This window comes from Metarhizium robertsii (assembly GCF_000187425.2).
Source record: "Metarhizium robertsii ARSEF 23 chromosome Unknown MAA_Scf_2, whole genome shotgun sequence".
NCBI lineage: Eukaryota > Fungi > Ascomycota > Sordariomycetes > Hypocreales > Clavicipitaceae > Metarhizium > Metarhizium robertsii.
The window spans coordinates 2,077,016-2,089,740 of NW_011942160.1; the positions used below are offsets into that span (position 1 = coordinate 2,077,016).

At 50.9% G+C, this 12,725-nt stretch overlaps 4 protein-coding genes across 4 annotated transcripts; 3 read left to right on the forward strand and 1 right to left on the reverse strand.

Moving 5' to 3' along the window:
• Positions 1–1,536: 1,536 nt before the first annotated feature.
• On the forward strand, positions 1,537–3,738 carry MAA_05796 (uncharacterized protein; the record flags this gene model as incomplete). Its single annotated transcript, XM_007823794.2, has 5 exons — positions 1,537–1,773; positions 1,936–2,105; positions 2,174–2,303; positions 2,354–2,725; positions 2,833–3,738. 5 exons carry the CDS (start codon positions 1,537–1,539, stop codon positions 3,736–3,738), a joined length of 1,815 nt encoding a protein of 604 aa, XP_007821985.2.
• Positions 3,739–4,322: 584 nt separating this feature from the next.
• MAA_05795 (uncharacterized protein) lies at positions 4,323–4,709 on the reverse strand (the record flags this gene model as incomplete). The annotated part of the gene is made up of 1 exon (XM_007823793.1): positions 4,323–4,709. The coding sequence occupies one exon, from the start codon at positions 4,707–4,709 to the stop codon at positions 4,323–4,325; it is 387 nt and encodes a 128-aa protein (XP_007821984.1).
• Positions 4,710–5,731: 1,022 nt separating this feature from the next.
• MAA_05794 (Eukaryotic peptide chain release factor subunit 1 (eRF1)) lies at positions 5,732–7,427 on the forward strand (the record flags this gene model as incomplete). Its single annotated transcript, XM_007823792.1, has 4 exons — positions 5,732–5,767; positions 6,013–6,097; positions 6,169–6,218; positions 6,291–7,427. The coding sequence occupies 4 exons, from the start codon at positions 5,732–5,734 to the stop codon at positions 7,425–7,427; spliced, it is 1,308 nt and encodes a 435-aa protein (XP_007821983.1).
• A 949-nt stretch (positions 7,428–8,376) lies between these two features.
• MAA_05793 (transcription factor SipA3, putative) lies at positions 8,377–12,480 on the forward strand (the record flags this gene model as incomplete). Its single annotated transcript, XM_007823791.1, has 1 exon — positions 8,377–12,480. One exon carries the CDS (start codon positions 8,377–8,379, stop codon positions 12,478–12,480), a length of 4,104 nt encoding a protein of 1,367 aa, XP_007821982.1.
• Between the last annotated feature and the right edge of the window lie 245 nt (positions 12,481–12,725).

A 12,725-nucleotide genomic window follows, 5' to 3' on the forward strand; every position in this document is an offset into this window, starting at 1 on the left:
GAGCCAAATTCTGCCGTGCGGCGCTTGACGCGAAATCGCCCCCGCGCCACTACGTCGTGTCATCTGAATCTCAAGCCTTGCTCATCGCAGTTGCAGAGGAACATCGGTTCTCGTTTGTAAAGACGCGCAATTCTCTCAAGATGGTCCATGTGATGCATTTGACACATTTGCTTCTTCTTTTCACACGTTTATGATGCTATATTTCGTTGCTGCTAACCAAAACTCAGTTCATTATATTGTCTCGAATCGCTGCCGCGTTTGGGTACTGAGATGACAAGAAGTCTCGTTCACAAGGTGGGCTGGCGATTTGCCGAGGCTGTGGTACCGGCCGAAGAATTGGGGCTCCCATATGTGACGATACCGTGGACAAAGGCTCACGGGTTGGCCAGGTCAGCTTGAGCCTGCCAAGTGGCGATCAAGATGGATTATCGCCAGAAACGTGCCTCAAAAATGAGATCAAGCACCAACCTCACACTCCATCGACCCTTGGAGTACTCGGCGGGCGGATAACGATTCATATCGCTGACCCGCCGTTGTGGCATTGTCAAGACCCCAAGTGCAGGGGTGAGGGGACTGGAAAGAGGCTCGATGCTAGGGAGACATGCGAAGAATGATCCCCATGCGTTCGATAGACATTGCCATGGAAATCAGTGTGAGTGAGGATACTGCTTGGTCCCATGTTTAAGAATGACCACTGTCTGTATAGGTTGGACTGCCTGAACAGTCGATCCCTGTTTGAGCGGTTGACGATAACCAAGCAATTGGGTTATTAGTCGCACTCGAAAGATGAGGCTCTCTTTCCTGGGAGTCATGAGCCGGTGCCTAGTTTTACGGGATTCACTGCGTCTGGGCCTCCGTTACGTCGCGATGGTGTCGTTGGTCCACCATTCTTTGGCAGCACTGGGAAAGCCTATTTCTTGTGCAACAACGAAGTCATTTCCGGAAGTTGCATGTAGATTCGATGTTGAATCTGGGCCTTTTGCTTCATACCCTGGGCATTCTTCGGTTGGTTTTTGAATTCACTGCTACACCCACGAACAAATGGACAGAGGACATCCCCCATCGTTTATATGTCATATAAAAGTCGGTAGGGATTCTATGAGGAACTTCTTGGTGGTGCACGGTTGATGACGGACTAAGATTGCACCTGTTGTTGTGCGGATGCTTACCATGGCATCGTGCTGGAACATTACACCGAATGGTTTGTACGAAGGATCCAAGGCACCACGCCAGTTGGCTCATTATGGCATGGCAAGGCAAGGCAAGGCAAGGCAGGTAAGGGAGCGGTAATACCAGCTGTCTCATTGTCTCAAGTCTGGACATTTTAGAAGGAGGTAGATTCGCTTGTAAGGCGTGCATAGAACAAAGACGTTTGATAGACCCCTTTGCTTATCCAATTGGGTTAACTCTGATTGCGGCTTGCGGCCGTGGGTTTTGCTAGTGCACGCTCAACAACGAGCAACCAAGACTTCCTGGCTTTCTTCACTTCTCCACAACACACCGCGACTCACTTCCTGTACTGCGGACAAACTCAACATGACTGCCGATGACGACTCGTCTGACCTTTCATCTTTGTCGTCGCTGTCGCCAGTGCCGTCGGACGTTGAGCTGGACGACAATAGCGATGACGCGACGACCAAGTCCAAGTCGGGCATCCTGAAGTTCTTCCCGAAGCTATCAGAGCAGCCGCCCAAGGAGCCATCGCCGCCACCACGTAAACGGTCAGCGTCACCGCCACATGAATATGTTCTTGCCGACAACCCTGATATTGCGGTAAGTAGAGAATAAGGGGGGGGATTCTTCTCTGACGCGTTGAAGCCGTATCTGCTCGTTGTCAGTCGGGAACGCGAAAGTCGCGTAGATGGCTACCCATGACGCGAATTCTTCGCGTGTTCAAATGTTCTGAATATGATCAACCGGCTAACTCACCAGTAGTTCATCGTCATGTTCAGAAGCCGGTTTAGCGACGCATTTCCGAAGTCCCTAGCTCATTTCGGGCCGCAGGAGCTAGAACGCGATGTCGTCGAGTCCATCCCCGGCGACCGAGTAGAACACCTTTTATGCGCAATCCTGGGCTTGCTCCTGAACCGAAAGCAAGACGTCAAGTAAGCCAAACAATTGAGAATTTCATGTTGGAAGGTTACTGATTGAAGTTAATTTGTCCCGCTTGTAGGCTGGGGCATTATGGCAGAGCACTGGAAGATGCGATCACGTCGCACAAGAACCAGTGGCCTGCTTCCTGGGAAGACAAGAACCCGTTGTCAGGCGGTGCGACATTCAACTTAATGACACCCACTGAACGAGTATGTGTGTCATGGTGTCCAGAGTGGTTCAAATTGCTAACATGGCGCAGCTAACGCTGTTGCGCACCCTCATCCTATGGGCAATGGCTTCCTCCGACACTGTCAAAGGTCTGATTAACCAGGCATACAAACAAAACCGTCAAGAAGACGATTTGAATCAGCCGAGATCAGTACAACCTTGGGGATCTGATGGAGACAAGCGACGGTACTTCTTGGTCGAAGGACAGGACGACACGAATTTTCGGATATATCGCGAGAGCAATCCGGCAGGCACAAATAGAACTTGGTTCAGTGTTGCTGGTTCCATTGAAGAAGTCAAGGCTCTCGCTGAAAAACTTGAAACGAAAGATGGTGGCCCAAAGGCGAAGAAGTTGAGTCAAAAGATGCTACAAGTCATTCCTCGGTTTGAGGCTGGTGAGGAGGTAAGAGTTCTACCAAAACAACACCCCGACTACCGCCATTACTACCACACACGTTACGTTGTAGCTCTGTAAAATTTTGAAATAGTCTGGGCTAACGGTTGTCACAGAAACGAAAACGCCGTGAATATCGCCAAATGCGAAAGGAGCAGTTCAAACGGCCAGAACCAGGATTCTCCATGTACGAAGGCCGTACACGAGGCAAGCGAATCAAGTACACATACTCGGATGACGAAGATGCTTTCTTTTCCGACTCTACCGGCTACAGGCGATCAGCTCGCAATACTGGGGCCAATACCCCTGCGGAGACCGGGCCAGTAACGACATCAAGTGGCAGACAAATTCGAGCACCACCACGGCTCAACATGGTGGTGGGTGATAGTGCTCCTGGAAGTATCCAAGGCGAAAATTCCGAACTGGAACATGATCATTCAGTTGGTGCATCTGGACGACCCAGACGCCCCGCAGCAAATCAGGACACAAATGGCTGGTCTGAGCGTAACTCTCGAGGTGATGGTACCGACGAGGAAAGCGAGGCTGAATTCGGAGACGATGAAGAAGACGCCCACGTGCCCGAAGAGTCCGAGGATGAGGATGACTTTGATGAAGAAGAAGCCATGGTCGAGGATGACCTCGATGATCAGCGCCAAAGTTTGGTTGTGAAACTCTCCGTCACTCCCCCTAAGCTGAGAACAGTTCTATCTCCAATGGATGAAGGTTCCAACATGCTTCCAACCCCAGACACACAGGATTGGAAGGTCGATGCCACCATCCCGGAGACCCGAACCGTTGAGATGCAGGATGTGCCGGCACCAGAGGCACATTCTATTCCATCGGAGCAGGTCAAGAAAGAGCCGACTCAAACAGGTTCAGGCGATGTGACAGAAAAGCTAGATGCCATTCGAGCTCCGACTCTATCTGCCATTCCTTCCACACCCTTGGCTTTTCGAGGGAGCCCTGAGAAGCCACATGCTCAACTGGAATCACCATTTGGCAATTTCAACGACACTACTTGAAGGGAGTTTCATGGCGTTGGGAAAACTGTTTTTATGGAGTTTGAGGGGTCAGGAAGTTATGTCTGTGATTAGAGTATACATGTACTATTTGATGATTACGTGCTTTCCGTCGGAGAGATGAGTGGGACGGGGAGAGGATCTGACCATATGTGCGGCCAGCTAAAAGGTCTCAGTATACGCATGGGCGGTGGGCATTGACCGCCATGACGCGCTGAAGACAATACACGACCAGGAGATAGTTCTGGGCTTTATATATTTTCCCTGCGTCCAACATAATGACGCCAGGCTTGCCTTTAGGAGAGGGCGCCTAATCTTCCAAGGCTAATGATACGAGGATACGTAAAAGAAAACTTTCAACATCAGTCAACAGGATTCAGTTGAATTAATTATGCCAAGACTATAACTTTCGCTTTTGTATCGTCCAATTATTAACACCATACCACCACCTTCGCACTCGTGAGCCAGCTGTGTTGCCATGTAATTTGGCAGTTCTATTCCAATGTTGCCAGCCACAGAGCAGCAGGTTATAAATAAGACCTTGGGCCAAGGGCATCATGACCTACACAGCGCATTACATTGTCAACTCACTCCCCGCAAGAGACAACATCGCCTCTAGAACAGTAACTTCTGATAGGCCAGCTTACCTGATCTCTTGCTGTGATAAGCAACACCTTCCACCAGGTATCGGCATTGGCGATGCTCCTCAAGTAACTCTGCTCGAACCGCAAGTCCGGTAAAGGAGGAAGACTATGTGACTTGCGGGTTGGGTGTAGAACACTGTAGGGTATGTCTTCCTCGTCGTCTTCGATGTCGTTTAGAAGATCGTCATCGCTGAGACGGGGACTGTGGAGGGTGACTGGTTCGCGCTTATCTGCAGCTGTGGAGGGTGCGATGTCGAAGTTGATGTCGGGATGGGATCTGATGTGGCCGGCTTGAATGGTCTCGGCGACCTCTGTTGGGAGGGAGTCCATCGAGAGCGGTTGGGATATGCTGTCTGGACTGAACAGCACTGCAGAGGGCCTGTCGTAGAAGGATGGCCCGCTTGATGAGATGGATTCTATCAGTGACGGAGTAACATGGGCCAAAAGGTAAAGCTGGATTAGACGTGCAACGTGCTGGGAACAGTTACGGCACTGGGGAGGTCCATTGCGGCGTTGCACGTCGGTAATGCCGGGCGGTAAGTCTGCGCGCAGTGAGGCAGGATTGTTATGTGGGTCTGTGGGCCGAAGCGCGGGAAGTCCCCTAGGGTAGTAGTTAATCACCAGGAATTACGAACTCGAGGCATGTTAATAAAGGATGCATAGAGTCATTGTGCCTACGAGGCTGGGGTTTAAGGGTAATAAGCAGACTTTCCCATGCTTGAAAATGTCGCAGCAGGCGATAGGCTGCCTGCCTGCCTAGTCCATACTTGACTTGAGCATTCAATGTTGTGTCAGGTCCACAATTGGGCTGCGGCATACTATTACTTAAGAAGTATGCAACGATGCTGGGCATAACACCAAAACCTGGCACTTGGGCGAACTTGACATGGACACTCTGCGATTTGTACAGGGCACTGGGTACTTGTACTTATTAAGTACTCTGTGTCTAGTGTTCCACTCAGCGCTTAAGACGTCAAGTGGTCAAGTGGTGTCTGGCCCCAGTGCCCGGTTCGGGATTTTAGGTACCTGCTTGCCAAGTACTAGCCGACGCGGACGCTGTGAGCCCACCAAGCGTCCACCCGGCGTTTGTTGGTTGCTCCGTACCTACCTAGGTAGGTACTTATAGTACCAGTACAGTCTGGTTAACTCAACCGCACTTGGTAAAAATCTCTTGGCCTTAAAACTTGAAATCTGGCTCCGGCATCCTACTTCACCAGTTTCTTCGCGTGCAGCACAGCGCCCATCTCTCTCCGAATTCCCTGCTTTTCTTATTTATCGCCCAAGGGAAAGCCCTGTCCCGCGGGACCAATCCAAATATTTTGTCTGCAAGGTCTTGAACAAACGCTATTACAATGTCCGACGCGCAAGCGAGCGAGGCCGAGAGGAACGTGAGTCTTGTCACCCAGAGGAGGGAAAAAAATTGTGCTCTACGCTATGTGGTCGGTGTCAGCGACGGCCAGCCCCTCCTCTTTTGGGCTCCCCGTTGGCTCTGCCCCTCTCTTTCTGTCTGCCTGTAGGCCCAGTCGGTGCTGCCCCGCGATGGCAGAGCACCAACCGTGACCAAGGGCCACCTGAAGCCGACGAAATAACAAACTTGGTGCAGAATATCGAAGCTAACAATCGCTCCCGATAGATTGAGATCTGGAAGATCAAGAAGCTCATCAAGAGTCTTGAGGCTGCCAGAGGCAATGGAACCTCCATGATCTCCCTCATCATTCGTATGTCTCCCCTCTACAGTGTCAACAGCCGCCCCACCACATTCCCATACTGATGTAGCTTGAAACTTCAGCTCCAAAGGATCAGGTGTCGCGTGCAGCCAAGATGTTGGCTGAAGAATACGTAAGTCGAAACGCCTACTGTAAAGAATGGCCCTCATATTATAGACCGGCGTTGACATGGACATCTCTTTAGGGTACTGCGTCGAACATCAAATCGCGCGTTAACCGACAGTCCGTCTTGTCCGCTATTACCTCGACCCAGAACCGTTTGAAGCTGTACAACAAAGTTCCCCCCAATGGTCTGGTCATCTACTGTGGCGAAATCCTGACCCAGGAAGGAAAGGAGCGAAAGGTCAACATTGACTTCGAGCCCTTCAAGCCCATCAACACCTCGCTGTATCTTTGCGATAATAAATTCCACACCGAAGCCCTGGCTGAGCTGCTCGAGTCTGACCAGAAGTTTGGTTTCATCATCATGGATGGTAATGGTGCTCTCTTTGGTACTCTTAGTGGAAATACCCGCGACATCGTTCACAAGTTCTCCGTCGATTTGCCCAAGAAGCACGGACGTGGTGGTCAATCTGCCCTGCGTTTTGCTCGTCTTCGTGAGGAAAAGCGTCACAACTACGTCCGCAAGGTCGCCGAACTCGCTGTGCAAAACTTCATCACCAACGACAAGGTCAATGTCGCTGGTATTGTTCTTGCTGGTTCTGCCGACTTCAAGAATGACCTGAATGCCTCTGACATGTTCGACAACCGTCTTCAGACCAAGGTCATCAAGGTCGTTGATGTTTCATACGGTGGTGAAAACGGATTCAACCAGGCCATTGAACTTTCTTCCGAGACTCTTGGAAATGTCAAATTTATTCAGGAGAAGAGGCTCATCGGCAAATACTTCGAGGAAATCAGCCAGGATACTGGCAAGGTGTGCTACGGTATCGACGATACCCTGAAGGCTTTGGAGCTTGGTGCCGTCGAGACCCTCATCATTTTCGAGAACCTCGAGATTACCCGCTGGGTTCTGAAAGATAGCAATGGCGAAGAGGTGATCCTGCACCTGTCAAAACAACAGGAACAGGCCAATCGCGACAAATTTCTGGATTCTGCTACTGGTCAGGAAAAGGAAATTATCGCCCAGGAGTCCTTCCTTGAGTGGATTGCTGAACACTATAAAGAATTTGGTGCTAATCTGGAATTTGTGTCGGACCGTTCAACTGAGGGTAACCAATTTGTCAAGGGCTTTGGTGGCATTGGCGGCATTCTCCGCTACAAGGTCAACTTTGAACAGTTGGCTGATCTCAGCGACGATGATGAATACTATGACGACTGACCTGCGGATCCCCTCGTGGCGAGCGAGGGACCTGCTCAAGTTGAACCGTCTGCACAAAACGAGGATGATGTACGCCAGGACGACGACGACGACGCCGCGCCGAAACCGACCAATGCCGCGCCGCTGTCATTTGCTCAGAAGCGCTTGATGCAAAATGCCGAGGCTGGCACTTCAATGCAAGGCCACAAGGCGTCGCGACCAAGTCCACTTCGTTCAATGATGACGGCTACTTGAGCTGATTGATTCGGCAGAAATCGAGGTAAGATACTGCTGTCTCTAGGGTTTTGCTTTCTTGGTCACTCCAGTCTCACACGCAACATTGCAGGTGCTACCTGGAATATCCGAGGCAAGGTTGATTGGATGGCGGGTCGAAAAGGAGAGAGGCTGCAAAGAAGAGTTCGAAATTGTTCTTGAACTCGTGAACTGCTCCTAATATGTCAGAAATGGCTGGCGGTACTTTTACCGTTTGGACTATGCATGTGCCTAGCTTTATTACTTGTCTCGAAATTGCATTCAGCAACCTGGCGAATAGCTGCCGATAGAATTAGATAGCCTTCATTATCACAGTCGCTCTCTTTTTATTTTTATTTTTTAATATATTCTCGTACGAAATCAATCCCATGGGTAGTTTAGTCCGTTGCCTCTTACAGCTGGTTGTTGATTGGTGCACTCCGTACGCACGTAAGGCGACATGTGTCCGCGCCGCGTGGGGCGCGGCTTAAAGGTGCACGTCACCTCGAACTCAGTGGGTCGGCGTCTCACCACAGCTTAAGGTCTAACACCTCCTAGGTACCTGCAGCAGTTGCTGGTTAAGCTGCATCTCCTTTGTCTCGCCATTCTTTCTTCTCAACAACGATCCTGCAGATTTATATTCTACGGGCGCGACGGTGCCCCGGAGCACAGGTAGCAGTGCTACTGGAGAACCTCACGCCGCATTCACCTTATCATCATGCCTCTAGCTGCACCAGTCGTGACGACTGGCCCGCCCCGGCCGACTGATCGTGGTGTGCCAGTTGGACTAAATGAGGCTGCTCTCGACTCACCGACGTTCCGCGCAACCGCCAGCCACTTTACCGAGCAAATCGAAGCTGTTGAGAAATGGCTCAATGGCTACGTGAACTCGACATCCAAGTTCGCCCACGAGATCCAGGGGCTCGAAGATACCATCAACACATATTTGACGAAGACGATGCCGTCGGCCGCCGACGGAATCATTGAGAATGATTACGCTTTTCTGGCCTTGAAACGAGTTGGCGATGGCCAAAGAGAATGTTGGCAACAACTATTAAGCAGCGTTAAGAGAATGGACACTGCCGTTATAGATCCCATTCGGAACTTTCTCAGTGGCGACATGCGAAATTTCAAGGAAATACGGAGGATATTAGAGCAATCGCAAAGGGCTTACGATTCAACTCTCGCGAGATATATAGGGCAGTCAAAGACAAAGGAACCCTCGGCCCTTCGGGAAGATGCTTTCTCCGTATACGAGAATCGAAAAGCGTATATCCAGGCGTCGCTAGACTATTGCCAGCTTGCCCCTCAGCTCCGACTAGCAACGGATAAACTTTTGGTCAAGGTGTGCAATGAGATATGGAAAGATTTGACACGATCGAGAGACGCCGTAGTGAATGCTACCAGATGGACCTGGGAAATGGACCGTGTACGTGGATGGGCCAAGGAGATGGAGGCTTCAGAGGGCGTCTTTCGAACGGAGCTACAAGCTATGAGAAGGGAGTTGGGAGAGACGACTCTTGAGGGCTTCAAACCTTCGAGAGAGCTCGAAGATTACAGCGCATCCACGGTGCCGTTTTTGGGCTCCCGGGGACCTCTCAATTTGCGACCTAAGGATGGCACTGCGGTCATATCAGAGAAACAGGGCTGGTTGTTTTTGAGGACGATGTCAGGTAAACCGGTTCGGTACACCTGGACTCGGAGGTGGTACTACTGCCGTGACGGCGTCTTTGGATGGTTAGTGCCTGGGCCTCAAGGAGTACTTCAAGGCGATGAAATAGGCGTTTTGCTTTGCAATGCCAAGCCTGCAGTCGGCGAAGAGCGTCGCTTCTGTTTCGAAGTCAAAACGAAGAACCAGACCATGATGGTACAAGCCGAGAACCAAAGGGAACTCATGGAATGGCTTGAAGTTTTCGAGGCTACCAAGAAGAAGGCGTTCGAAACAAGTATGAGCAATAATGATAACTCTGTTGCTGGTGGCACTGACCCGGCCTTCTCGATACACCCACCCAGCGCTCCGGAGTTTTCAGCCAAGGCCTTTGATAACCCGACGGCCGCCGTTGATGACGCTGGCCCCGGGTTTGACCGAAGCGCTACTCTTTACATACCCGGGCAAGATGTACATGTTGGAGCTCGTCACAGTGTTGACGTTAACAATGCAAGTTTGGGCCGGCGCTCCTTTAGTGCGCTGGGAAGAGATTTGGCTCGAGAAGATGACGAAAGCAGGCGAGATCATGCTGCAAGAATCATTCAGAAACTGGACCTTCATAGAAAATCGACGTTTGGACCTGGGGTCGAGCCCGTGCCACTGAGCCCAGGTATGCCAAACAACGGTATTGCGAGTCTCATATCTGCCAGCCATAACCTGCTACCCGCTCACCCGGGGACGCAGGTATCTGCCAGTACTCCTAAGCAACCTTCGGGATTTCTGCCATCGCTGGATACCCCTCCGGGATCTCTTGCTCCCTTGACTTTGGCCAAACCACCGGCTACAACAAGCCTAAGTCGGGCAGCTGTGCTCTTGACCGCTGAGAAACGTTCTGTGTCCAACAGCAGGAAATTGCCAACGTCAGTCGTTGCAAATTACTGGGGCAGCAATGTCTGGGCTACGATTAATACGCCTGAGCAGCCAGTTTTGCCAAGACGCGACGATGATGATCCAATCGGTGTGGTTCTGGCGCAAAACTCGGAGACCAGTCTCCCTGGAGCTGGTAGCCAAGGCCATACTAGCCGTCCACTTCCACGCAATTATCCAACGGAGCTGAGAGCTCAAAATGCCCAATTTCGCCTGCTTTTCCCGAATGCGCCGCTAGGAGAAAATCTAGTCTTGGTCTTTCGTGCGGCGTGGTCGAGTTCCAAAGCACGAGACTCCCCAAGTGACACCCTTGCTGGAGACGGTAGAATTTATGTCACACCTGATAACATGTATTTTTACAGCCAACAGATGGGCCTCGTCACAGCGTACAGCATCAGTCTCGACATAATTACAGAGGTGACAAGTGCTGCTGGGAAGGACTGTGACTTTATCTTCATACATCTTGGCCAAGACACAAACGAGACTGGCTATACCCGCATTACTATCAAGGTGTTCTTGGACGACCTCCACCTCCTCCATACTCGCCTGAACCTACTGGTGGATAACTTGCAAGCCGAGGAACCCATGGATACACAAGATATTATTTCAGCGTTGATCAACGTTGAGAAGGAAGAATTTGAGCGGCCTAGCCCTGGCGCTGAAAGCTGGGAAGGCTTGTCGCCGATCTCACCCATTGATGATGGCACCTCTTCTGGCTTGCCATTACCAAGAGGCCAGCGTGAATACGGGTCCCATCTTCATCCGTCCAGGTCGCCGCTACGACCCCCAGGAAAGCTACATCTCCCGTCACGACCCGTCATCTATGAGCCCGAGAGCATGACACAAATGGCTGCCGAACGGCACTTCGAAATTAGTGCCAAAGCATGCTTCCATGTGCTTTTCGGCGATAAGAGTTTCGTCTTTCCCAAGCTCTACTTCGAGCACCGAGCCCAGCAGATTGCGCAGGGACCTTGGGTGCTTGTTGATCAAGGACAAATGCGGCGAGAATTTCACTTCAAGGTGGATTGTGTTGATATGCTTGGCCGGAAGAAATCGGAGAATGTTATCGACTACCAGAGTATTGACGTATACAGTGACCATGTCACGTACGTTGTGACCCATATCAAAACGGCATGGCATCTGCCTCATTCGGGTAGCTTCAAGCTGGTGACGAAAATTGTCATTACACACGTGGCAAAATCTAAATGCAAGCTCGCTGCGTACGTCAAGATTGACTGGTCCAAAACGCCAGCACTCTCGAAGAATTTGGTTGAGCGGCAGGCTCTGCGTGACGCTATCAATGATGCAGAAGAAATGGCAGAATTGGCGACAGATCAAGTTCGTAAGCTGGGACCTCGAAGCCGAACGAATAGAGCCATCCAGGTATACGGCCATGTCGGCCAGCAGACGCAGGTGGTTGTGTTTTCGCCGGCGGCTGCGGAGTCGAGCAAGAAGCAAGCGATCAAGCCACGTACATTAACGGCCATGCTATTCGAAACCGTCCGGTCGTTCGGAGAGAGTGCAGTCTCTTCACTCATTATGTGGGCATTTGCGGGATTGAAGACACTCTTTGGCATCATTACGGCGCACCGGGTCATTGTTATCCTTTTGGGCTTGAGTGCCCTGATGAACCTATTGTTGACTTCGGCAGAGTCTTCGACCTGGTGGAAAGAGCGCAGCGCGGCAAGATTTATGCGACGAATCGGTGTAGCACCTAACCCAATGATGAGCAAAGCAATTTACTTTGCGGATCTGGATGAGGCTACCGGTACTCACGGGCATGAATTGAAGTTTCCCAAGAACAGTTCATGTTTCGGCACGTATAAGAGCCTCTTGGACACAACTGAGATTGACATTCCGTGGGATGAAGCCGGCGCCACGCTGTCATCGCCGTCGAGTCGAGCGACTGCACGAAGACTGCGACGAACGAGGCAGCGTTTAGGATCATACCGACACGACTTGGTGGTGGCGATGCGCGTAGTCAACAGCATAGAGAGGGAGATGTTGCAGTCTGAATGGGAGAATTGGTTAATCAATGAGAAATCGCTGTGCGACGACCTCGACCTGGTGCTGGTGGAAGATGGCAAGGACGAATTAGCCAAGGGCAGCTCACAGAATCAAAAGATGATGGGGTCATTGACGGGAAGTCGGAAGAAGGCATTGCAGCAATGGAGAGATGATTATTGTGGCAGCTGCCGACGGGATTTCGAATCTGTCATCAAAGAGAGAATAGTAACGGGGGTGTAACTGTATGCATGATGAGGGTTGAAAGCCTTCAGCATGAGATTGGCTTGTCTTTATTCATTCTTTTTTTCTTCTTTTCCCGCTGGACATGAGGCAGCAATGATTGTAGCATATTATCATTATAAGGTGGGTGTACTCCGTACTATAGACGATACCGGCGCCATGTATTGGCCCCCAACGACAATCAATTTGATGTTGGTTTCCCTTCTCCGGTGGACCTTCAGCCCAAGACGCCGAGCACAGTCTTG